Genomic DNA, 25,353 nt, shown 5'->3' with positions numbered 1-25,353 from the left:
CTGCGTTTTCCCTCCAAAACCCAAGCCAGGCCCCGAGCGGCGAATCTGCGGATCCGCACCCTGCTGGCGGCTCCCGGCGCCCCCCGAAAAAAAAAGGAGGGGTGCCTCCGCCCCTCGCCTTTGCCCGCGGGTTCCTTCAGGAGCGCCCCGCCGCCCAGGAGCCCCGCGGCCGGGGCGGCGCTTGGCGAATCTGTCGCCGCCGATGGCGCGCTGCGCCTCGCTCGCTGTTATCCGCCGCTCTCTCATAGCAGCTTGAGTGCGGGGCGTCCTCTCCCCCCGCCCCGCGGGGAGGAGGGGGCGGGGCCTTCGGCCCGTGATGGTTCGAACGGGCCAATGGCGCCGAGCGGCCCGCCCTCGCCGGCCAATGCGGGGAGGAGGAGGAGGCGCCAGCGGGCTAGGTTGCGCCGCCCCTCCGCTCGGCACATCCCCTCGGTTCGGGCGAAGCGCGACCATTTTGCGGGGGGGAGCGACGAGCAGTGGCGAGCGAGGCCGAGGGCGCTGCGAGCGGGGACGGGGTCCCGGGGCGCACCACACCGCAGCGGCGGCAGCAGCAGCGGCGGCGGCGGAGGCGCGGGGCCTAGCCGAGCCTAGGCAGGCTCGCTTGTTCGGTCGCTCGCTCGCGGGGGGAGGGGAGCGGAGCGGAGCGGAGGGGAGGGGACGGCGCCGTCGCCCGCTCCGCACTCGCCGTTTTTCCCCGCAGCCGACGCCGCCCGGCTCGGCCCCGCCTCGGCCGCGCGCCATGTCCAGGCCCGTCAGGTGAGGCAGGCCCCGCAGTGCCGGAGCGCCCCGGGCCCAGGCCGTGGCCCGCGCGGCCTGGCCGAGAGGCCTGCGGGGGGCGGGCGGGGAGCTGCGCGACGGCCGCGTGCTTCCTGAGGGAGGAGTGTGGGCACGCGTGCGGCACGGGGCACGGCACGGGCGGTGCGCAGCGCAGCGCAGGGGCCGGGCCCGGCTTGACCCACTTCGGGGCGGCAGCGCTGGTGGCTGGGCCGGGCCGGAGCGGGCCGCACGCCTTATGGGTGGGGGAGGAGCCGCGGGGCGGGGCGGGGGGGGCGAGCGGCGCGGGCTGCTTCCTGGGAGGGGGCGCGCAGGACGGGACGGGACGGGACGGGCTGGGCAGGCCAGGCTGGCGGGGTCGCAGCGCGCTGGGGAGTCGCGGGGCGCGCGGCGCACAGCCTGCACCACGCTGGGGGGAGGAGTCGGCGGGAGCCGCCCCGCGCTGGTGGCAGCGCTGCCCGGCCCGGCCCGGCCCAGCACAGCACAGCACGGCACGCCCCTCCGGTTTCTAGAGTGCGTGCAAGGAGGGGGCTCTTAGAGTGAGTGTGTGTATGTGTGCGTGCAAGGAGGGGGCTCTTGGGGTGTGCGTGCGTGCAAGGAGGGGGCTCTTGGGGTGTGCGTGCGTGCAAGGAGGGGGCTCTTGGGGTGTGTGTGTGCAAGGAGGGGGCTCTTAGTGTGCATGCATGTAGGGGGGCTCTTAGAGTGTGTGTGTGCAAGGGGGCTCTTAGTGTGTGTGTGTGCATGCGTGCAAGGAGGGGGCTCTTAGTGTGTGTGTGTGTGTGTGTGTGTGTGTGCATGCATGCATGCATGCAAGGAGGAGGCTCTTAGTGTGTGTGCGTGTGTGTGTGCAACAGTTTTGAACTCAGGCCTGTACCAGGATGGAGTTTACATGGAGTCTAAAATGCATTGTTGAATTGCGGTGACTTTGCTGAAAAACTTGAGTCTTTCCTGCATTTACCAATTGGAAACTTATCTATATTTTGATTACCGTTTCTTGTCAATGGGAGTGATTGTGTTCTATCTAGGTTAACTCCTGGTAGGACAGGGAAGATGTTTAATTTTATATACTTTGTCGTCTTATGGCATCTCAGATTTTTGTTTTGCAGAACGTTAATTTTTACAATATTAAATGAGTTGTGAATAATAAAATGCATATTTTACAAATGGCAATAGGATTTGAGTTTGTTTTTGTTTTTTTTTTTTAACAGTTTTCTGACCTGCCAGAGAGACTTTCAGAAAACTGTACTATCTGCTCAGAGAGAGCAGACATCTGTTATGCCTGTCAGCTAATTGAATCTTTAGTTTTCGTAACTGACTAATTTTGACCAATAATATTCATAATCCATGCATGCCAAAGTAGGTGGTAATAAAGCTCATAGGTCAGGTCTGATACAGAGGGTGTGTGTGGTGGGGGTTGCCACTGGAGCACTGAGTTGCCTCTGTGCCTTATAGGCTTGCTTGTATCCTACTAAAGAATCAGTTTGGGACTTTTTTGCAAAATAAGATACTGGATTAAATGGACTAGTGGTCCAGTCTTGAATGACAGTACCTGTGTTTTAGAAGACAATGATACTGTAATATGACTTAGTGCTCAGTGGGAAAGTTAAGATATGTTCTGGCACTAACCAGATTGTCACCAGTGGACTACAGGTCTGCTGACTACAGGTAAAACAAGAGTGTCTAGTCTTTAAATGTGGTTTCTAAAGGTTGGCTTGTTTGTTTAAAATGGTAACCTTCTTTTTTTTATAACCAACTTTAACCAAAAATTAAATGGTTGTGAAAGATGCGACTCTTGTTACCTTTTGTAGACAGGCTCTGGTCTCCATCATAATGCAGTGTCTGAGTTTAGTAATGTGTTAATAACAGACTACCTGCAGATTGGTCCTTCCACTCAGTTAGTTGAAGAACTCGCCATATTTTTTAAAGCTTTGGGCTTGCAATAGATGTGATTTCTCACAGAGCTTGGGTGTCTTAATTTGTCATTAGCCAGCAATAGTGAGGGAAGACTTGGTATCGAGTTAGCCAAGGCTGTACGGGCTAGAATGTTGTTCCATGTTTAGTGGCTTTGCAGACATGAGTAAAATGTCCATTCATTTAAAATACCATCCTAACTAGAAATTTGGGATAAGCAACACTGAGCTATTGAAGGGGAGCTTCCATTACTACTTTATTTTGCTGATAAGCAGAGGACTTTGGTCTCAGACTGAATTCAGCACTAAAATTTACTTTAAAAAATTGGCTCCATCTATGTGGTGTGTGGCACATCCTCTTTCCCTGCCCCCCCATGCCCTGATTGAAAAAAAAAATAAAAAAAATAACCAAAACACAAAAACATTCCAGACCTCATGTTCTTTTGTCCTGGATTGAGAGTAATTTTTCTTGCCCCAACCAAGACCTTTCTGGCATCCCTTTGGAAAGGGGGGAATTGAGTGGAAACAATGCATAAAGTTCTGCAGCTGTAAAGTGATGCTATCGTTGTCAACAGTGGGATATCTTGGATACGAAAAAGGAAGGACTCTGCAGTGGTCTCTGCAAATATGGCTATTTCTAAATGTATGAAGGAAATCTAGTATTTATGGTTTTATCAGCTCATCCAGCTGATCTGTTCTTGTTTTTTTTCTGTTGGTTGTTTATCAGTTATCACTTATTGTAAGCTGCTCTGAGCCTTTTGAATAGGGCAAGATATAAATTTAAACAGCAATAGTACACTGAAATAAAGATGTGTTTACAGTTAACTGTGTTAAACTAGCCAACTTACATAATTCAAAGAAATATAGTACATCTTAGTGTTGTTCAACTGAAAATTTTGATATCTAAGTATTGAACAGATACTTGTTTAAAGTTGATGCAGTTCATTTATTTCTCCTTTTCACTCAGTAGACATTTTCACTAAGTTGCTGGTTTTCCTGCACCAACACTTGCAAAATGAAATAATCTTGTATAAGCAGTAGTAGTATTCTAGTACTTGGTGCATATTTATCTATCATAAATTGTTGTAAAATATATTTCATACAATACGTTTTTCTGGCCTTGGTTTCCTTTCAGCAGTAACCATTACCTTTAGCCTTGGTGTTTTGTGTATACTGGCAAGGTGGTGTTAGTTAGGGCTGTGTGGCGCCTCGGTCCCTGGTTCAGTTTGGCCCGATTTGGTGGCCAAATCTCCAAATCGAATCGGAGGACACTAATCTCTCCGCGTCAAATCGGAACCTCCGAATCAATTCGGAGAGATTTGAAAAGAACCTGCGATTTGGGTGTAGACAGCTTTAAATGTTTTCTTCTACATACCTCAGGGCATCAGGTGTCTTGTGAATGCTGTGGTGCTAGGGCGCATGAGTGTCCCATAGGAGCGTGGGGGGGGTCCCCAGCGCCTTCTGCAGCAGACCTGGAAGTGGACCAGAAGCATTTTTGGGTCTGCTGGGGAGCCCTGCAGTGACTGGTGCCTTCTGGGTCTGGGGGGGCACCCAGGGTCTCCCTGCACTCCTGTGGGACGCTCCATCCAACCCACCTTCACAGCATTCACACGCTGCGCCTGGTACTTTGAGGTATGTGGAAAAAACATTTGAAGCTGAGTCTGTGGCCGAATTGCTAATTCTCTGAATCGGCATCGAATCTTCAGATTCGGCTGAATTGAATTGGGGACACTGATCTGAATCAACAAATCAAATCGCTGTCCCTGATTCGGGCCGAATCCAAATCGGCCCCATTTCACGCATCCCTAGTACTCGTACCAAACTGATAGGTGTTGTTGTGTACTCCTTTTCATCTATGTGTTGGCTTATTCATCTATGAGGCATGAATGTCAAATCTGGATGTAACCCATTTCATTACCAATATGCTACTTGGGCGATCTGAGTGTCTGGTGGCATGATTCTTGAAAACTTAAGCTTGTGACTTTACAGCCACCACTGTACTTTCCCTTGTGTTGGCCCTTTGTGCGTTAACTTTTCAGCATGGGGTTATTTATTTCTAATAGTGTCCAGAATATACTAGATCCTTTCCAAATAGGAGAGAAAACATGATCCCTCTTCTGAGGGATTTGCAATCCAAAGAGAAGCAAAGTGTTAGAGGCAAGTGACATAGTATACTGAAAACAAACAAACAGGACACGTGGCCAAAAGTCAGTGTGCCCTCCCTTACCTGCTTCCTTTTCCTCCAGAATATTTCATTACTGTATCCTAAAAATGTTCTGTGGAATAAATTCAAATGGAGGATGGGTACAGGGCTGCTTTAATTGTTGCTGCGTAAATTGCTCGATGGTATTATGCAGTTGTGAGCCATGTGTATCCTGAGAACTGTAGATAATCTTATAGGGTTTTGGAGTTATGTTAAGAGCAAACCTAAACCAGTGTTAACCTGTAACTGGGGGTCTCTAGCTGGTGAGTCTTTTGTGCAAGAACAGGTGTGCCATTTGTAAAGGAACTAACAGTGCAGTGGTCCTCAACCTTGCTACTCAAGCCCCCCCCCCCCCCATTTTGCACACTGGAAAATGTCAGCTCTTGGCTTCCACTTGTTTGTTTGACTACTGAAAAATAATAGAGCAGTGCTTTTGCAAATAACTCAGACTATGACAGGTCAGATTGTGTTTTGACACTGAATTCTTATTTGAAATCTCTGGATTTATCACAGGTACCTGTTAGCTCACTGAGTGGTGCTAATGTTATGTGGTACCCTATGGCACCCTTGCAGTACCTCAGAGTACTCTCTGGTTGAGCACCTCTGCCATAGCTACTTGTTTTAGGCAAGTAGCTGCCACAAAGCAAATGTTTTAAATATGGATGCATGATTATAAGCTGATGCGTATTTAATAACAGACCAAGATAGTATGAAGGCTGTTTTAGAGAACTTTTTAAGACTTGTGCGTAAAGATTTTTCAAGGCGTTAAAAAAAAAAAACCCTGCCAAAGAATTTAACCTTGTAAATGGAAATCTCCTCTTCCACTTAAGAGGAGGCTGGGGAAACAAGAAAGTGAAACCAACCACTTGCATGTTTACCAATGAACTCAAGTTTCAGTGGCATCTGGAAAAACAGCAGCATAAAAGGAAATGCCAGCTATAATTTTGTAAATATTTCAGTTTAACTATTAGTTTAGCACTCCTGTTTTTTAGTACTTTGACTATCTTTTTTTTGCCAGCTACTTGGTGTCTTGTTCTCTCATTTGTTTTTCCTCTTCCGACATCGGCTAGGATATTCCTCAGTGTTTCTGCTAATACTTAAGCAATAAGGTTTTCTTTTTATTATGAAATTTTAAGGTATTATGGTAAATTACTGTTTCCCCTTCTGTCCCCTTAATTGGCTATATTCATGCTGCCCTCTTGAGCTACTTCTGAATGCATATGCAAGTTAATGTATTAATATGATACTCCATTAATATGAGGCCTTATTTGCTGAACATGGTACTACCAGTCAAACGACGCTGAAAATCCAGCCACCTTGCTAGAATTTTAAGTGCGTTAGTACAGTCTTCCTGTCATAGGCAAGTTTCTTAAACACGTGCCTAGTAATCTGAGGGGCACCAAGATTTTGGTTTTAGGGCTCAGCACCCTCATGCACGTTGCTCTTGTACAACTTTAAAAGTATTAGATTGGTTTCTGTGTCTCTTAACACCTGCTTTTGGGATCCCTCTGTATTTTCTCCCTTTTATTCAAATGAAATGCATCTTTGTAAATTTCCTTATACCTTTAAATATTTTAAAACTGAAACCAAATTGTATCAACTCCAGTTGTGATTGTGAGATTGCCTCGTATGCTCGTTCTCGTGGAGTTTAACAAATACTTAATTTTCTTGTCCATCTCCCTGAACAGTGCTCAGTGTCTGTTACTGGTAAGCGAGGCATCCTTGATTTGAGAGAAATGGCAAGTATAGACTGTAGAAACTTCTGATTCTTCACTGAAGTGACTTTTGGTAGAACAGCAAACACCCAGTAACAGTAGTTGAGCCTGAAAAGTTGCGCTATATGGGAAGATTTTTATTTGCTGCTTCAGCTGAGCTGTGCAGCTCCTAGTAGAGCTGAGGGAAAGGGTGAAAATACCCTATGGCCCTTAGACATTGTACACTTGTGAGCTTAGGTAAGCAAAATGTGGTGGAGGGCTACAAGTGGAGTGAGTGTTGAGCCTAGAATGAGCAGGTCAGACCCAAGAATAGTGTTTATTGGAATTCAGGTAGTAGAGACAATGGTTTTACTTAAGTGGTTCTCAGATGCTCAGAGTATTCCCCCCCCTCCCCCCCCCCCCCCATTGGGAAGATTCTTTCTAGAAGTTTCTTTTGGTCGCTGCTCTCATCTCTGTGTAGTCATTTGTTTTCCTTTGTCCTGCAAGGCAAAAAAGGAGCAGCTTTCTCTATACAGTTGTCTACTGCCATAGTGATTTTTATGGCACTTGGTATAAAAATCAATATTCCTGTAGACAAGGTAATGAGAGCACAGCAGGGACTAGCTTACCAGCCCAACATGTAGGGTATAGTGCTTAGGAGGAGAAAAGATGCTAGAAAGCTTTCATTAATATTTTACCTGACAGTGTTTTGCATTTTCAGTTCTTTATAGCATATAATGCTCCACCAACATTAATAAACTAGGTGCAGTCCTTTTAACAGCTTGTTTCTTATAAACTGTAGGATAAGCACTTTATCTTGCTGAATAGATCAGGTGAAGTATGAAGACAATTGTTTGAAGTTGGTCAAGTGAATAGACAGCAAAATTTACCCTTGGTTTTTGGGTAAATAGAAAGCGCATGCAGAAATAAGAGGTATGTGCGCTAAATATACCTTCATAAAGCATTGGAAAAGATTAGTCTTTCCCCCATTTTTAAGCAGGGCACTTCAGGCTAATTGTTGGATCAGGACTTAAAATTTGAGGTTTCTCTGGCCTGGCCTCTACACTACTCAACAAGTCCTGTCAGTGTTTGTATTCCTTAACTTCAGGTTTGAAACCTTCAGACCACAGATGAGTGGGCAGTCTATTTTATGTTGCAGCTGCATTTTAATCCCTTCTTGCTCCTCCCTGAAAATTGGATGGGATTCAGCCTCCAGAAATCTAATGACTGTCCACCTCTTGAATCTTAATTCATTTTTTTTCAAGAGGGTTGGCTTAAGGCTCAAGTAATTTAATTATGTTACTTCCTCTCTCTCAGGCTGTTTCTGGAAACCATGAATTCAGGCGTTTGTGGAAAAGGGAAGCATAGAAAACATTGCAAAGGAATTGATAGCCAAAAAGCAACAGCATGATTTAGGGGTATCCTTCCAGCAATCAGTCGTATCAAGAATACACCATTAATCTCCTAGTGTAGGTCACTTCTGGGAAGTGCATGTTAAATGTTGTTGCATTGTTCTGTGATGTATCACAACTCTGTCCCTCCCTCCTACAAGTGCTGGATTGAAGCACAGAGCTGATTTCTGAAGTGTGGTGTTGGACAAGTTACTGAATCTCTTCCTCGCTTTTCTCAGCTGCAGAAAGTGATACCCCACCTAGCAAAGGCATGGCGGGGATAAGTTCTTCATTGTCTGAAATGTCTAGTGATTGTCAATGGATAGGTGATGCTTTCTAGAACAGCGATCCAAATTCCCTCTTCTCCCCCCACTCCCATTTGTTCACCGCTAGATAGCTAGTAGTACTAAGATTAAAATCAGGCCCAGCAGCTGAATGTCATTAGCAATGTTTTATGAGCCAGAACTGAATCCGCTGCACACTTGCCTGCTTTTATTGGCTCTACAAAGGCTATTTGGAGCGAAAAGTAGTAACATTTTGTCACAAAAATAAATAGGACTAATGTGGATTATAATAGTTAATGAGATTTCCACGTGTTTTTGTATAAGTCTTCAGACTTACTTTTGTAACTTAAATTTAGTAAATCAAACTTTTGCTAGACAAATAAAGTATCTCTTGGGTTGTCTGTTCAGTAATAATCTGTTATATTAGCTATATCGCCTGTAGTTGGATGCTAAGCAACATCATTACAGCTGTGACTAATTGCCCTTTTTTTTTTTTTTTTTTAATCAAATACAGTTTAGTAGAAGGATAAGCTATAGTGCTTAAAGTATTTAAAACTTTCTCCTTCTCTCTTTCTCATTGGCCTTGTGCTGCTTTTGGTGGTGTTTTGTTGGTTACAGTATGAGAAGAGAACTAGGAAAGCTTGTTTCCAAAAGCCTTTCTCCTGGGGTCCTGAGAGATTAGCATCTCCGGAGAGTGAGGGAACAAGCGGTGAGGTTGTAGGAGCGAATTTTGGGAAGGGGACTCGTATTGATGCATTACAAGTGTGGCTTCAATGAAGAGGCCTCCAAGCATGACTTTGCTTCATGAGGTGGTGTTGGTGATTATCTTGAATTTTTAATGCCCTCAGTTTTAATAACCGCCATACTTTGTAGCGTACAAAATGCACCATTTTTCCAACAAACCAGTTGCAAGAAATTGAGGTACTCACTGTAAGGGAGAAAATAGTCAAAGCAGATTTTTCAGTTTACTCTTGCTTTCTTGGGGCAAAGACTTAAAGCTGCCTTTGCTCCACAGCAATAGCACAAAGAGCAGGCTGGGCTGCTGCGTACTAGTATTTTTAAGGATAGATCTTTTTCTTCGTTCTGCCTTTCAAAAACAAAGTGCGCCTTGCGCAGTGGCAGGGTGTATGGGTGAAAATCAGTGGTTTCTCAGTATTGTTACCATACCACTGAAGGTTGAGATGTTAAGCATGAAAAGAAAATGAGGGTTTTTTTTCATATTCACGAGTTGGTTTTGTGTCTTGACTGTAGTCGTTATAGTGATTGGAAGATTCTTTTTTTTTTGTCTACCTCTGACAGTTTTAAAAAGGAAGAAAAGCTGTTCAAGTAAAACTTTTTAAAATAGGGGTCTTAAAGAAATAAAGGTGTCATTCCTCTCCTCTCCCTTCCCCTGCTTTTTCTGGTCATGTGTAAATGACCATACATTTCTTAACGTGGAAAAGCCTGTATTTGACTCTGTCTTTAAAATGTCTTTGTAAGTATTGTAAAAAGGTTTTTCATAGGGTGTTTTTTTCAAACGATGTATAACTCTTTCCTCCTGGCTGTTGTGTTTAAAAAGTCAATTTGAGGTGGCTTAATTTTGTGAAAAGCATAGCAAATGCCACTTGGGAAACTTTTTTGTGCAAGCAATCCTTGCCTGTCCTAACAAGTCTACAGTAATGAGACACGTGAGCATGATGCTATCATCTTTGCAAATTAATCTGCTCATTCTACAGCTAGATTCCCAAGTCTGTTTTGATGCCCCTCTGTGGCAGCCATCTGGTATTTTAGTTTGGGAGGAAACAGAGGGACATAAAGCTTCCTAGATCGGGTTTTAAAGAGAGGTATGTTTTTGGCTTTAAAACAAACAAACAAAAGCCCAGTCTAAACAAGTTCAACTTCTGAATATATTTATTACTAGTAAAGTATTAGGAGGCACCTATAGTCTCAGCGGTAAGAGGTGGGAAGCAATATTTAATGCGTTATTGACCAGACACACCCTGCTGATAGCTCAGAAACTGTGTTTATAGTGGGGGTGCTAAGCAATGAAACTCGGGTGAAATTTTGGGATGCCAGCAGTGGTTTAAAATCAAGAATCATGATGGGGTGCGCTCAGTTAAGACATCTTAAAGAATTTCATATAATTTTAAAAGTTCTGAATATACAAACAAGAAAGTGGCTTTAAATTGCATTCTTCACCTGCGGGAAGAACGCTGTTTGGGACACTTCCATATAACAATTGGGATGGATACTGAGTTACAACCTAATAGAAGCTTCAAGTTTTATTATGAGCTTTTTTGATTGAATAAATGTTCAGTTTAAATTTTAATAGCTCCACTAGAAATTGTTGGAACATAGTGACACTGTCTTTATTTGACTTCTAAGACATAGATGCCTTAGTTCTTAGGAAAGCAGTCTTGGGGCTGCCTTGGTTGTGGGGGTACTGGTAGGTGATGGCCTTCAAAGACCTTTTGATTTCTGCATCAAACTAGGGAATGCTGTTTTCATGCTAGTTGTGGAAAAAAGTTCACTTTCTGGAACTATGGATTTCTAATCTTTCCCCCCTCCCCTTTTTTCTTAAATAGGAACAGGAAGGTGGTCGATTACTCACAGTTTCAGGAATCAGACGATGCTGGTAAGCTTACTGTTTTTCTTTTTAGAAAAAAAACAGTTAATACTTTCATGTCTAGTGAAGTAAAAAGTTGTCTAAATTCAGTGTTTTGTTTAATTTAGCTAGATAGATAGATGGATCTAGATCTGTTTTATTGCCTTTTTCAAGAATTTACACTTTTTATTCTTGTTCTGCTTAGTAATAATGGATGGATAATCTAACTTACGAGGCTGCAGTATTAGTTAAGGGCAATGATGCTACTGAGCTTTCATTGACCCTGTCAAATTGCATAGTGAGTCATTAGAGGTGCAGCAATGGATGATTCAAAGAATTTTGCCCTTTAAGCAAAATCCAAATAAATGTTCTCGGGTTACAAGGATGTATAGTCTGCTTAGTTGTTATGTAATACAACCTGTATGTTAGTAAATACATTCTGTTTTTAGTTACGATTTTAATTTAAAAGAATAGAATTTACTCCTTCCACTTAGTGGCTCTTTATTCTTGATATGCACTTCAAAACGTAAGTGCATTATTCAGAGAGATGCGTGTATTCTATTAAACAAACCATTGAAATTTAAAACATATATATATATACATACTGTTACTTAACACCTAGACTTTGATAGTGCCTAAAGGCCATTGCAACTGTCATCTTTTTTGGTTTGTATTTGGCAGAGTGCCTCTGAGACTACTACTTTTGTACTTTGCTGCAGCCAATTTTAGGTTATATTAAATTCCATTGCACCACACAATTCTATGAATCATTCTTTAATTCTTTGTATATTCCACATGAATTAACATTTTTTTTTTTTTTTTTTTTTTGGAAGCCATATGGAGAATGTTTTATGTTCTTGGAAAGTAGACGTGCTGCTACTTACTGTCTGGCAAATGAGCTTGTATTGATAATTAGGGGAAACAAAATGTGCATAGTTCTTAACTGCCATACTACATAGCAGGTTATTAGCAAGTTGTGCATAATTTAGTAGTTGGAAAAATTTAACTTTTAAAAGACCATATATCTATATCTATTTCCTTCATCGTAAGAACGCAGGACTCAGCATATCTATGTAGAATACTTGTTTTTATCAGGACTAGCAGGAGTTAAGGCACGACATCCATATTTGTAATGGCTTTGTGTGGCAAATCTAAAGCTAAATGCAAGTTTCTCATTAGCCATAAAATTAGGATGAACGCTCCTCTTGCCACAACGTTTTTTCTGCAGTAGTTCTGGCAACTTATGTATGTCAAAATTGTTGGCATAGTATATCCTAGCATGTTTGCAGATAGATGGGCAGGTTGATTGCATGTCATGTTGTAAATTTGGTTTTTAAGTTTTGAAAACGATTCCTTTGGACCACCTGTTGTTTTGACACCCTCTAAAATGATATGTGTTGGTAACTTCAAAGCATTACCTCTTCAACTATATCCTAATTGGCTGTTTGGATTACTGTAAATTATAGTTTAATGCATTTCAGAACCCTCTGTTGTATTGTCTAGATGAAGATTATGGAAGAGATTCAGCTCCTCCAGCTAAGAAAATCCGCTCATCTCCTCGGGAGGCTAAAAATAAGAGGCGGCCTGGAAAGAATTCTCAAGAGGACAGGTAACTAAAACACTTTGTTATTTATGAAAGCCCAACATTCACCTAATCTGCTTGACATTTTGGTAACCACCTGCTGATGTGCAAGTACTTCATTACACAGGGGGTCTTTAAAGTTTTTGTGTAATAATGGACTCTTTTGGAACTCTAGCAAGTGTGAAGAAATCTTACCCGGAGGGTTGTCCCCTGTCCATGCAGCTAAGACTCGGATGTGTGTGTGCACCCTCTCTTTATTGAGAAGTTAGTAGCAAGGACACAGATCTCCCAGATCATGTCAGCCCCTTAGTCCTTACTCACTTTCCGTTCACTTTTATCTTGTGACCTCAGCATTATGATTTTGATTACATTCTTACAGACCTGAGATGTCTGATCATCTCTCATGCTGATGAGAACCCTAAGAAACTGGGTTTGGGTTACACAGGAAATGTGGTTTCAGCTGATAGTCTTAAGGGTTTTGTGGGTTTAGGCTTTTGGTTGGAAAGAAGGACATGGTGCCATTTTAAATGGTCTGTTATCCTCCAGCACAGAGGATTTACACTGAGATTGAATGCAAATTTTAATTTCTAGGTAATTACCTGGAAGCTGTCCAAGGGAACTGTAAGTCTGCAGAAAACTATTAATATGGTTTCTGGGACTTCAGCTCCTGAGGTATGAGGAGAGGCGGAGTTTCTATGGGATGGAAGCACATTAAGTCTGTCTTTGGCAATTCCTTCTGTGATTCTTAGAAGGTGCAGACTGTGCTTAATAACAGGGCTTGTGAATATGGACATAAAGCTTGTACATCTCGTTAATTAATAGGTGGGCTAATCTGGGTTAGATTACAGATCGTATATCTGTTCATAAAGACTCTGTTGTAAACTGTAATCCAATGGCAGCACTTTCATCTGTTTCACAGTTATAACTTTAGATTTCAGAATTAAATTTGAGCTGAATTTTGTAGGTAATATGTCTTGAGCTATTCAGCTATTAGAATCCGTTGACAAGAACTTGGTACATGATTTGTATGTTGTCTTCACAACCATAATTGCTAGAAAAGTTTTTGTTTGTTTTTTAAAGCATTTTTGAAGCATAAGGTAGCAGTCTCCATAAAGTATCAGTTCACTAAGCTGTCACAAGACTAGACCAATTTGATCTTTTGGATTTTGTCTTTGTATGCTGGGGTTTCAGGTATTATCACTCCACAGACTGGAACTTTCTCTTTCTCTTTACAGTGAGGATTCAGAGGAGAAAGATGTGAAGACCAAGAAAGATGAGTCTCATTCAGCAGGTACTTGGCCCTTATCAATGTAATTTTTAACAAGGGCCCGTTGGGTTATTAAAACGGGACAAATGATGCTAGCCAAAGCAGTGTCTATAATACTTAGCTCTGTCATTGCATCATAACTAGTCCTTCTGCAATTTCCAGCCAGAGACTAGATTAGCAGAATTATTTCCCTTGTGACATATTGCTGGTATAATCCTTTGTCTCCCTGGTTGAAAGTATGTTAATCTGTTGCTCCCCCTTGTGGCTCCAATCAACTTGTTCCCTTGAGAGGTATCTGAGAGACTTGTATTTTCTCACCATTTCCTCCCAGATGAAGATTTTGGCAGTGAGGACGATGACTTAGAAGCAGATGATGGCAAAGCTGACAGTGACTATGAGAGCTCTCAGAAAAACAAAAAAGGAAAAAAGGCCAAACCCGAAAAGAACAAGAGAGCCTCCAAATCCAGGAAAAGGCCTGCAGGTTAAGAAACATAATTATTTATCTGTAAACATGTTAGGTATGTGGCTGATAGAGAGACCCAGCATTAAATTGGCATTAATGTTGATCTGTTGCTGAAGGACCAGAAGCCAAAATCAGAAGCACTTGTGAACCAATATATTTTTTTGTTTCCTTCCACTTGCAGATGACATGTGCTTTGTTCCCTGTGCTCCTTAAATCATAAGTTTGAAACTTCTGTTTTATGCCCCTGGTCTTTTTAGACCTAAACTGCAGATTTGTTTTCTGTGGGGGAGAGAGTCCAGGGATAGTTGCTTAGTATGTAGAATCAGTCCTTGACTGGACTGTCTAGCAGTGATGATCGTCCTCTTTGGCTGTTGTGCCGCAAGTTAGCTCCTTGATAGCTTGCCAGCAGGGTGCTGGAATGGAGGCTTAACTTTTTAGTTGGGTGTGCTAGCTTAGTTTAGTCAAAATAATTTTAGCCAAGAAATAATTTAGGCGGCCCCCCCCCCCCCCATTTATCTGTTCCAGAATAGCAAGTCTCCTGTGTTTATCCTGGCTGTAAGATATTCTGTGTAAAGTTAGCGTAGTGCAACATTGAATATCTTCTCAAATGGTTCAGTCACTGCATGGCAAACATCTGTTCCCTGTTCTAGTCTCCTTTGCAGCGCACATTATTTAAATTTATGCTTCTTGGTGCTATAGATTTTTTTTTTTTATAATACTTTTTTTATTTTAAAGCCTTCTAAATGTACTTTGTCACTAAGCAGCGTCCTGCTTCATGAGAAATGGATCGAGACCGTGGATTGGAACAGTACTTGGGCTGTTGTGAAAAAGTGTATTAATTTGTCTGGTTAGTAGACGAGCCCTCGTTAAGGCATCTCGCACCACGTGTTTAGTGTGGGATTAATCTGATCACATTCATTTAGCCAGTTGTTGTTATAGCAAGCCTCTTTACTGTTTCTCTCCAACCCTTCTCCTCCCCCATCCTCTATCCCAGGCAAGGAAAACATGTTATGTACTGTACCTTCATTGTAACGTGGAGATTTTGTCTTGCAGAGGACAGTGAGGATGAGAAAGAAGACCACAAAAATGTGCGCCAGCAGCGGCAGGCAGCATCTAAAGCAGCTTCCAAGCAACGGGAGATGCTCATGGATGATGTAGGCAGTGAGGAAGAGGAGCAGGAAGATGAAGAGGCACAATTCCAAGAGAGTAAGTAGAGGAGGACTAATGGCAGTGAACAAAGAGGTTGAAGGTAGTATGACGTGAACTAGTGCATTGTTGGGACATCTGAGGGCATGCATTAACTTTGGCCAAACAATAAAACTTGATACAGTTAGTTTGGATATTTGGTGCACATAAGTATTGTATTGCTCATCAGCAGGGCTCCTGGTTTTCCCTGATTAAAATAAAATAGCAAATTCCGTGATTAAAAATTAAAGACCCCCCCCCCCCCCCTCTGCCCTGCCCTGCCCTGCCCTGCCCTGCCCTGTTGGAGGGGATGACCCCAGCTGCCAGGGCTACAGGACCAGGGATCTGGGTCTACAGCCCCTGCCCCCGGCAGGAGGCAGTGGCACCTGCTGCAACGGAGCAGAGCACAGGGCCTAGCTTGGATGGCGTGGGTGGGGTCAGCTCCCTTGTGCTGCATGCACTTCTTGGGGGGGGTGGGAAAGGCCTGTGCTCCACAGCTCTGTGTATGGCAGGGGTAGGCTCCTGCCCTGTTGACTTCCTCCAGGGCCTCTGCAGCCTGGCAGGTGCAACCCAGCACTGCAGGGCAGAGCAGGGCTGTGCAGGAAAGCTGATTGCCATTGCGAGCCCTGTGCTGCCCCTGCGATATGTTCCCCTGTGTGTGCAGCAGCAGTGAGGGGCACCACCCCATGCTGCTGCCCATGATGCTGCCACACAGGCAGGAGAGAGCTCGCCAAATCAGCATGGAGCTTGCAGCAGCAAGGAACTTTCCTGCGCGGTCCTGCTCTGCCCTGTGTATAGATATATATGGTGCCCCGTACCTGATCACCCTCCTCCCACTCCCCTTAGTCCTTTGCAGGCTTGGACTCTGCCACCATGCAGAGAACTCTTTCTAAAACTGCAAAATCTGCCGGTTTCTCCACAAAAATGAGAGCCACATTTTTCTTCTGGTGAAGGGGGAAATCTACGTTTTATTGTTTCCCCATGGGAAATGAAAAACCTGGATCTCTGCTCATCAATGTGTACAGTGCCATTGCAGATCTGCAGAACAGATGAACTATTACATCTTCTGCAGGTAGCTAAGCTTATCCCTTGCCCTCAGCTTAAGGCATAGTATTTGATAGTGCGCCCTCTTAAGGCAGCCTTCAGAATCAAGTGTGTAATGCCTCTTGTCGGGGGTGGTGAAATACGGCCTGCCAGGCCATTCTATCCAGCCTGGGGGGCCCCTAAAAAAATTTAGAAAATTTAATATTGGTCTGCCCCTGGCTGGCTGTCATGTGGCCCTTGATGGCTTGCCAAAACTCCACCCGAAATAATTGCCTGCCCCTGCGTCTTGCTGCTTCCTGCCATTCTGTGCGTCGTGGAGCCCTGGCTTAGTTTCAGAGTGGCTTCTCCACCGTTTACCATAAGATGGAAGAGCTCATTGCTCAAAGAGGAGTGATTAAAGGCAGCGAAACGTCATTTGCTACCTAACATAAAAAGGGCAGTCCTGCAGTTGGTTGGCTTAAGGATAAAAGGAAGAGTTGTAATGCAAAAGTCACTTAAAATAACTGCTCAAGATACTTATGGTCATTCTGAAATGGAATGCAGTTAGCACTTGGTACTTTTGAGGGCCTTGGAGCACTTACCAGTTCTTAGTGGTGAGACTTGCTTGTTATCTCTACACACGCTACTAAGTCTTTTGCTAGAAAATGCTTCATGAGGAGAAAAACTAAAGCACAAGGATGAGGCGACTCTCCCAAGTCCATCCAAGTATGTAGTAACTTGCAAAGCCAGTGTCTTTTTAACTCCTAGACTCCCTGTTCCTCCCAATAATTGCTGGACCATTTTTGTCTTGGCTGTAAGTCTCTTCCAGGTGAGTAGAAAGGCCTTTTACAAACACTTCTTTCCTTGTCCCTTCAGAAGATTCTGGCAGTGATGAAGACTTTCTTGTGGAAGATGATGATGATAGCGACTATGGCAGTTCAAAAAAGAAGAATAAAAAGGTGGCCAAGAAATCCAAGCCAGAGAGGAAAGAAAAGAAAATGCCCAAGCCTAGGCTAAAGGCTACAGGTGAGCCAACTGGAAGGGACAGTAGCTTGCTTTAAAAATAAATATTTAAGGATTGTAAGGATCGGGTTATGGACTGAAATTTCAGTCTTCTACCAGTGACATATTTTAATGGGCAGTAATGCAAAGATTTTAATTACTTTTTTGTGAAGGTTTAAAAGGGCATAGTTGTTGTTATGATTTCAGAATTAATAGTCACAAATGCTCTGTTACTTAAGTAAGAATTAAGCCTATTTTAATAATAGGGAAATTTGCATGAGGGTGGTGTGGGAGGGTCGTTGGTATGAATCACCCAAAGGCAGCGCGTCTGTCAAGATGAGAACTTGGAATATTTGGCTTCCAGTCCTTTGTTTAGATCCTTTTGTTCTGAAGTAGGGGATGTTTGGTATTGACAAGCTTTAACTGCCTCCCTGTTAACGCGTATATCTGAAGACATGTGTGTGTAGATACAAATTTAATGAAAATGCCTTTTAGTCACTCTTCTGGGCTGAAAATGTTTGATCTGACGGAAGCTTCTCAGCAAATTTATAAATACCTGGAAATACTTTCATTTCAGAAACCTATCTTTGCAACCGTAAAATACTGAGTCATTATATATCCTGTATATTTCCTAGCCATAAAATACATTTTAGAATTGTGCTCCATCTTGGCTTTTCTCGCACACTTCCAGTTGTGTAGAAAAGTATTTTTGTGGGGAGGGTTTTTTTTTTTCCTTTTTTAATATGGGCCAAGCATAAATCCATTGCAAAATTGTCTGTAGAGCAACTGAAACATTTAGTAATATGTTAATACTAATTTTAAGTTGGGCCCCAAGGACCCTACAGTTCTGACTTGAAGATTAAGGTTCAGATGCATACCCTAGAATTCAGCATTTTTTCTGTCTTGAAGACCTTTATTTTTATGATGTCACAATTAAATAGCTTTGAAGTATCCTTTGGAAAACTTTCTTGTTAGAGTTTAATCTCCAACATGTACCTACCCCCCGCCCCCCCCCCCCCCCCCCCAAAAAAAATTCCTTCAGAATTTGGGGTTCAGTCCTATTCAAAATGAAAAGTTTGAGTTGCTTAGGCTCTTTTTTGCAGGCACTTTCGTTACCATACCCACTGCTTTGCCTATCCTTGACTGCTTTTTGAACCACTTTCCTGCTTCTGTAATTGCCAGTTTCTCGTTGTTCATTTCACTTAGTTTGGCTATGTCATCAATTCATCTGAGCCTGCAAGAGGCTGAGAATCAATAATTCTCCGTTCACGTAGTGCTCTTGGTCATCTTGAATGTATACAAAAATCTTTCAAAAGATAATCAGGACAAGATTTGGTGTAAATGCATCCATCTAGAATACCCTATTTGTGTAAAGCTTTGTGAATTGTTTTTGTTTGTTAACTAACAGTACCTCATCATTGGCTTTATGGGCTTTTCTTCTTTTAGTGACACCCAGTCCAGTGAAAGGCAAAGGGAAGGCAGGCCGGCCTCCGGGTTCAAAGGCATCAAAAGAGAAGACTCCTTCCCCCAAAGATGAGGATGAGGAGCCTGAAAGTCCCCCAGAAAAGAAAAAGTCAGCCAGCCCTCCACCAGAGAAGTCGGGGGATGAAGAGTCTGAAGATGAAGCAGGCTCTGGTGAAGATTAAATGGAAGCTTGGAGAGAATTTTGTTTAAAAAAAAAAAAAAAAAAAAGGAAAAGAAAACATACTTAGGGGTAGAACACGGTTTTGGCTGTGGCTTGACTCATGGGCTTTGATTGCTGTCTTTTACTTTCAGCTGTTTAATACAGTATCCTTTTTTTAAAAGAGAAAACCCTTATACAGTAGTATTTTGAAATCACTGTTCTCTATTGGCCATTCCATTCTCCCTTACCCAATCAAACATGAAAGCCATTTAAAACAAATTAATGGACCACTTAAAGATTTTTTTTTATTTTTATTTTTTTTTGAATGGATACTGCAGTTGTGAAGCAATAAGATTTAAGGCTGACACTCAGAAACCTTAAATAATCAGATAGACTAGAGATCCCAAAGTTTGAAGAGAGATTTCAAAATTCCATTTCCTTATTTGAATACAAAGAAAATAGCCACCTAAATCTGTTGTCTAATACATTTCTGGTGATATAAGTTCCCTCAAAGAATAGGTTAACACAAGTTCCAATTGTGTATTCCAGATACACCTTAACAGCCCATGTTTCTAAGCTGCTTGGGTTGATGCAACCATTTCATAGACAGTGTACAAGGGACTTGAAATAGATAGCCAGTCCACTTTGTGACTTTCTTTGGAAATGATCCATCTTACCAGGATGCTATACCCTTGCTTCTTTCTGGATTGAATTGTCCCTTTCAGCGTTTGTTTGGCTTTCAACCTGCAACCGGTCAGCTGTTCATACCCATTACTCCTGTCATTCTTCAGTGGCTGGATGTAGTTTGGCAGAGTATGGAAGAGAAATTTAAAACAAAACACTTTTTAAATCCTGGTTTCCTTATGTTTTATAGCGATTTTCTTTTTGGAATAAGTAGTGAAAGGAAAAAGTAAAGATAAGCCTACAGAAGTTAGCTATGTAGTGAGGGTGAGGCACACTCTTATAAATGTGAAGGGATGGATTCCTGTTAAGCCGCAGTCAGTCTCAGATCCCATGAGTCACGCTTAAGTGTTTCTCTTCTCTCCTCTCCCTTCATCTGTCCACAGAAAGGCTATGTAGTCAACCTCAGCCTATCCAGCTGCAGTGTTGGATGGTCGATTCCTACCAGTCTAGAACATCGCCCCACTACCACTTCATTTCTTCTCCCTTCTTGCCCACAGTAGGGGAGTGTTGTTCATGCTGTTCCCACACCATTGTGTTTGCTCTTAACTGTTGGTCAATGTTCTTCTCCCAAAGTAAAAAAAAAAAAAAAAGAGAAAAAAGGAAAAAAAATTGCTGAGGTGGGAGGAACCAGAGGACTACTTGGATGCAGGTGGGAGGGAGCAAGGATTTAGTGTCAGTGCAGCAGGGCTATGGTGTGCAACAAGCAAGATGTTTCCACCAAATGCAGGGCACTTGAAGTGTATGCAGTGGCATTGAGATGCTTTTAACAAAGCAGCCATATCTCCCCCTCTTTTTTTTTGTATTAAATCTATACAAATAAACAGGCTTTTGGTCTTCAAACCTTGATACAGGGGCTGCAGTATTTGTTGTTGGAATTATTTAAAAAACAAAAAACTGGACTTGCCACCTGTTTTAACCCTTTACGCTTTCTGTATCTTGCACACTGCTGTTTCATAGCTGAGAGGCTTGAGTCATAACCTTTTTAGTCAGCAAAGTGAATTTTATAATTGTTTTGAGACCAGCCTCTTGAAGATAACATATGGCAGCTAGAGAGTTGGATTTCTGGTGCATGTGCTATTGTATTTTTAATCCTATTGGATTTTAGAAAGCCTTTTAGATGAGGTGCACTAGGATGATCTGGGAGGACCGTTGGCTGAATAGCCTCTGGAGCCAGTGAAATTCTAATAGCAGTTAAATAGCTGTCTTGCATGAATTGTAGCAGGGGATTTTAGAGGCTGGTAAATTATATAAGCCAAGGTAAACAGTTCTCTAATACACTTTTCAATTAGACTAACATTACTGCTCTACTAAGGACTATCAGTGTTCTCACTGCAAATCTCTATTTTTAGGGGTTTAACTTTGCAGTACAGCTTCAGGCTGGACTGTGATGTGTAACGGTCTGGACTGAGAAATGAATGTAATCTTCCTTCCCTTCCAAATGTCAGGAGAGCAAAATGTCTGATAAAGTCTTTTTTCAGACCTAGTCCAGTAATTATCAGGTAACATAGGAAAAAATTAAATGGCCAAGTTCTAAATGTTCAGCTATATGGCTGTTGTGCATGTGTTTGCTTTTTTGGTAACATACTCTTCCATGAATCTCTTTGGTCCATACAGATAGCTCCTCTCAATACAAAACACAGATATACCCAGTTTAAGCTGTTCTTGTCTGTTGGGTAGTTTGCTCTTAAATGTACAAGGATTTCCTGAAGAATAGAACACCTCTGGTTGATCTGGTCAATCAGCTACGTGTATTTTTAATTGTTTGAACTTCACCTGCTGGACCGGATTTGTTCTGAAGGATGTGCATTTTGTAGTTTCTATCAAAGTGGCTCTTTCTTCAAACAAACTAATGTTCAGGCTATGATATGGACCCGAAACCTGGAAATGCAGTGTTTGGACTTTTGTCTTATGTTCCTGATTCGAGTCTCTGGGCTCCAAGTTCTCATGCCTGGAAACTGTGGCCCTGTAGTAAACTGTCGCTCTACTTGTGTTCAGGCCTAACGACCCGCGCAACTGGGTACGTGGCGCTTGTGTCGCGACCTGCACACTATGTAAATGCTACACACTTTTGTTTTGGGTTTTTTTTTAACCATTTCTCTAGTTTGTGTTTTGGTAGTCCACGCAAACACTAAATGCTAGTAGTCCAGGAACACTTGTGGTCCCTGGATTTCCCCCTTCAGTTGGAAATTCAGCAGCTCGTGTTTCTGCAGGTTGAAGAAAATTGTGATGGCTAACTTTTTTTAACTCTCTTTTTTGTTTGTTTTTGAGATGAATTCAGCATTTTCCAGTAGCAGTAGACTTTTAATTTTTTAGGTGTCCTTTTTTTAATCCATTTGTGTTCAAGCATTTTAATTCTGTGAAGACAAGTTGTAGAGTCTCTCTCCTTAGGTGGGGGGTGGGAGTGAGTCCATGCTTCAAGGAGCAGAAAAATTCATTCCTGTGAAAAGGCTTTGAAAACGATGAACAAAACGAATCAGGGTTGGGTTGGGGGTAGTTGTGTCGATAGAATTCAGGACCTGAAATAGATTCTGAGCTATTATGCCAGTGTAGCTTTGGAGCATTGCCACATACAGATATAGACTTACTCCAGAAATGCACTAATTCAGCATCCTGCCCTGGTCTGGCCCCCGAAATGGCAGCTTACCACTACCATCCTTTACACCCATGTGTGCATTCTGCTTCTAGATCTGCACTACAGCATTATTTTGCAGTTGCATATAAATGGTCAGGTTTTTAAGTAGTCATGAAGTCTGGTCCCCAAAGGCTCAAACTTTTTTTTTTCCAGTAAGGTTTGGAAGTTCCATACTAAAGGTTATTTGGTTGAAATTAACTTAATTTATTTAAATCCATTGGACATGAATTCAGCGTAAAAAAAAAAAAGTCAAGATGCCCATTAAGAGCAGTTTTTTGTTGGGTTGGGGGGGGGCAGGGGGTGTTTTGTTTGGTTCCCCCCCCCTTCCCAAGATGGGTTGGGTTTTAGGATTAATTTGGGGTGGGAAGAATTTCAATATGGGACAGTTGGGAAGTTTTTAAGAAATCACAGTGTTGGATGAAATCATGTAAAAGCAGAACCATCTGTGTCGGAGGGGGAATCCTGTATATTCTTGAGTGTTACTGCTGTCCTGCAAGGAATGGGAGGATAGGTAATTGTTTTGAGCATGCTCCGTCTCAGCACCATGCATCTATCAGGAAACGGAGGACTGTTTTGTACAGGGGCTGTGGCACCTGATTTGACTTCTGAAAGTGACCCCTAATGTACAGCAGACAATTTAAACTGAGGAGCCAGGTCTGGGGAGGGAAGCGAAGAAACTGTAACATGCTGGAAGCTTTTGAGCTGTAGAAACTGGTGCTTTGCTTTATGTAATTTGTCTGTGGAGTGTTTATTTTTATAACAGATCATATTGTTGAACATGGTTTTTTAAACCACAAATCGATCCATGAGTCTAGATATTTGAGAAGTGGGTATAAGTACATTGGGGTAAGAGGCTGTCAAACTGTAGAGACTGCAAACAGTCACATAAAGGGGCACCGTCACAGATCAGTAACCCTTGGGTGTGGGGTTTGTTTAATGTTTCTACAAAGAGCTAAGAATAATTTTTCCCATTAGTTTTAACTCAGTGGCTTTTGAACTTTTTTCCTGCAGGGTTGGGGGCTTAAACTCAGATATCACATGCATGGAACTGGAAAGTGAAACCAACTAGTCTGTTCACATTGTCCAACATGAGTGTTGTTTTTTCTTTCTTTCTTTTTTTTAAAGAGAGATACAGACTGAGTTTTGAGGTGCTAGTAATACCAGCTAGATATGCGTCTAAAATAAACTTCAGCTAACCGCATCCTTTGAAAGCACCTCCCCTGACCTCCCATATCCTTATATTAGACTTCCCCACTTCATTAGATAACTGTCATTTGAATGTGTTGGTTTTTTTTTTTCATTAAAGTCTTTATAAAAACGTCGGTGTTTCTCTTTCTAAATCTAGTCAAAATTCTCGCTGTGTTCTGACCACTATTGGAAACAACTTGGTAAACTGCCTGCCCCCATCTAACTGCAGTGAATTGAATGATTCCATCAATCTGAGCATGCTCAGTGTGACTGCAAGATACCATTGTGCATACGCTTTGTATATTGGGGCAAGGGTTTTATATATATATATTTTGGGAGGGCTGGGGGTGGGATGGAGAAATACTCAATCAGCTTAAGCCACAGTAATGTGTGTAAAAGCCCCTGAAGTATTTTGTGTGTGAGTGCGCGAGTGTGTGTGCGCGCGCATGGGAGTGTCTGACAACTTATTCCCTATGTGTTCTGGAAATTTGTGAATTCTACTTTTTCCTGCAGAAGCAATTGTTACAAAAATTGTAAATAAGAGCTACATAATTTGTTTTACCATGAACATGATGTCACAGCAAACCCTATAAAACTACTCTGATAAAGGAGGGAGAGACATCAGCAGGGCATTGGGCCCTTAACATCAGCAAGGCATTGCTCAGTGGTATGCAATTAATATTTGTCTCGAGTATTCACAACCCTGTTGGGCCTTCAGTAAAATTAGCCCCACCCCTGAGTTTCTGCACCCCTTCCTCACTAGCAGCCAGAAAAGTAGGGGTGGCAGCAAATTAAGTACTTTCTGCTGGCCTGGGACTGAAGAGCATTCCTGAACGTGGTTCTGTCATCACTGGGCACGACAAAAACTTCATTAGGGTTGGCAAGTTCTTGCAATACCATGACAATACTGAGATTGGCAGCATGGTACTAGGAGTTAAGTTTGAATGTAACATTAATGCTTTATTTAAAAATATTTTTTTTTTTTTAAAAAAAAAAAAAAGGGTTGAAGTGAACATGACTTTGTTGACCATGTTCGTGAATTATAGATGCAACATGCATTGGTAGAATTGTGTGATGGTCTTTTGTGCTACTTAATTTTACATATTCCAGTCTCTGTATGTACCTGCAAAGAAGAAGAAAAAAAATTAACAAAACCCTGCTTTGCTTTTATTGAAGGGTTCCCAGGACTGCATACCTGCTCCTGAGCTCTGTTTTAAGTATGTGTATCCTTCGCTTGTATTTTGTATTAAAAAACGAGAAAAAAGAACCCTTTATTGTTCAGCATGTTGGAATTGTGTCCCCTCTTTATTTTTTCTCTTTTTGGAATATATTAAGCAACTCATTCTTCTGTATCTTTTATTTTCTTTTGTAAACTTTTTGGTTTTGTTTAAAAATGGCTTTATAAAAGGGCTTTTATAACCCATAAATATGACTTGTGTAGTTTTTCTGCTATTCCAAGGCAGGGCTTTTCTGCACTTGCTCTATTTGACCAGTACCAATATCTGAAACTCTACTTTTTTCCCTTTGTTGTTTGTTCGTTTGTTTGTTTGTTTGTTGGTTTGTTTTAAATCTTTCAGAGGATCTTTTCTAACCTTGAAGGTAAGGTGATCTCTTTTGCAAGGTTCCTGTTTTCCTGTTTGCCCAAGGAGGCTTGTCCATTTTTTGGCCAGAGCAGTTCTGAAGTTACGCCAGTGTACTGTATGCCAGCTTGGGAGGGACTGAAAGAATCTGACTATCTTACTGGCAGTAAACACTACAACTCCTGGTCCCACGGGTCTGTTTTCTTCTAAGTCGCAGGCTGTAGGATCATGCTTTCAGGACTGAAAAGTCATTCAAAACTACTGGAAACCAGTGAAAAGGAAA

General features: G+C 42.3%; 1 protein-coding gene across 2 annotated transcripts; it reads left to right on the top strand.

Annotated features, from left to right (window-relative positions):
- The first annotated feature begins 449 nt into the window (after positions 1-449).
- Positions 450-24,917, top strand: NUCKS1 (nuclear casein kinase and cyclin dependent kinase substrate 1). 2 transcript variants are annotated; one of them, XM_014609115.3, is made up of 8 exons: positions 453-756; positions 10,821-10,870; positions 12,344-12,449; positions 13,658-13,713; positions 14,021-14,170; positions 15,206-15,358; positions 17,237-17,386; positions 18,809-24,917. In XM_014609115.3, the coding sequence occupies exons 1-8, from the start codon at positions 740-742 to the stop codon at positions 19,006-19,008; spliced, it is 882 nt and encodes a 293-aa protein (XP_014464601.1). In that variant the 5' UTR covers positions 453-739; the 3' UTR covers positions 19,009-24,917. The 2 variants fall into 2 exon arrangements, with proteins under 2 accessions (XP_014464603.1, XP_014464601.1); XM_014609117.3 differs by lacking the exon at positions 14,021-14,170 and having other exon boundaries at positions 450-756.
- The last annotated feature ends 436 nt before the right edge of the window (positions 24,918-25,353 follow it).

The sequence above is a fragment of the Alligator mississippiensis genome, chromosome 14 (assembly GCF_030867095.1).
Source record: "Alligator mississippiensis isolate rAllMis1 chromosome 14, rAllMis1, whole genome shotgun sequence".
In the NCBI taxonomy this organism is placed as follows: domain Eukaryota; kingdom Metazoa; phylum Chordata; order Crocodylia; family Alligatoridae; genus Alligator; species Alligator mississippiensis.
The sequence above is the reverse complement of the archived record's forward strand: the minus strand, read 5'-3'. Positions and strand labels throughout refer to the sequence as shown.

Coding starts and splice junctions, on each gene's coding strand:
- NUCKS1 (XM_014609115.3), top strand. Junction 12,450..13,657: donor AAGAATTCTCAAGAGGACAG/GTAACTAAAACA, acceptor TTCTCTTTACAG/TGAGGATTCAGAGGAGAAAG. Junction 13,714..14,020: donor AGATGAGTCTCATTCAGCAG/GTACTTGGCCCT, acceptor ATTTCCTCCCAG/ATGAAGATTTTGGCAGTGAG.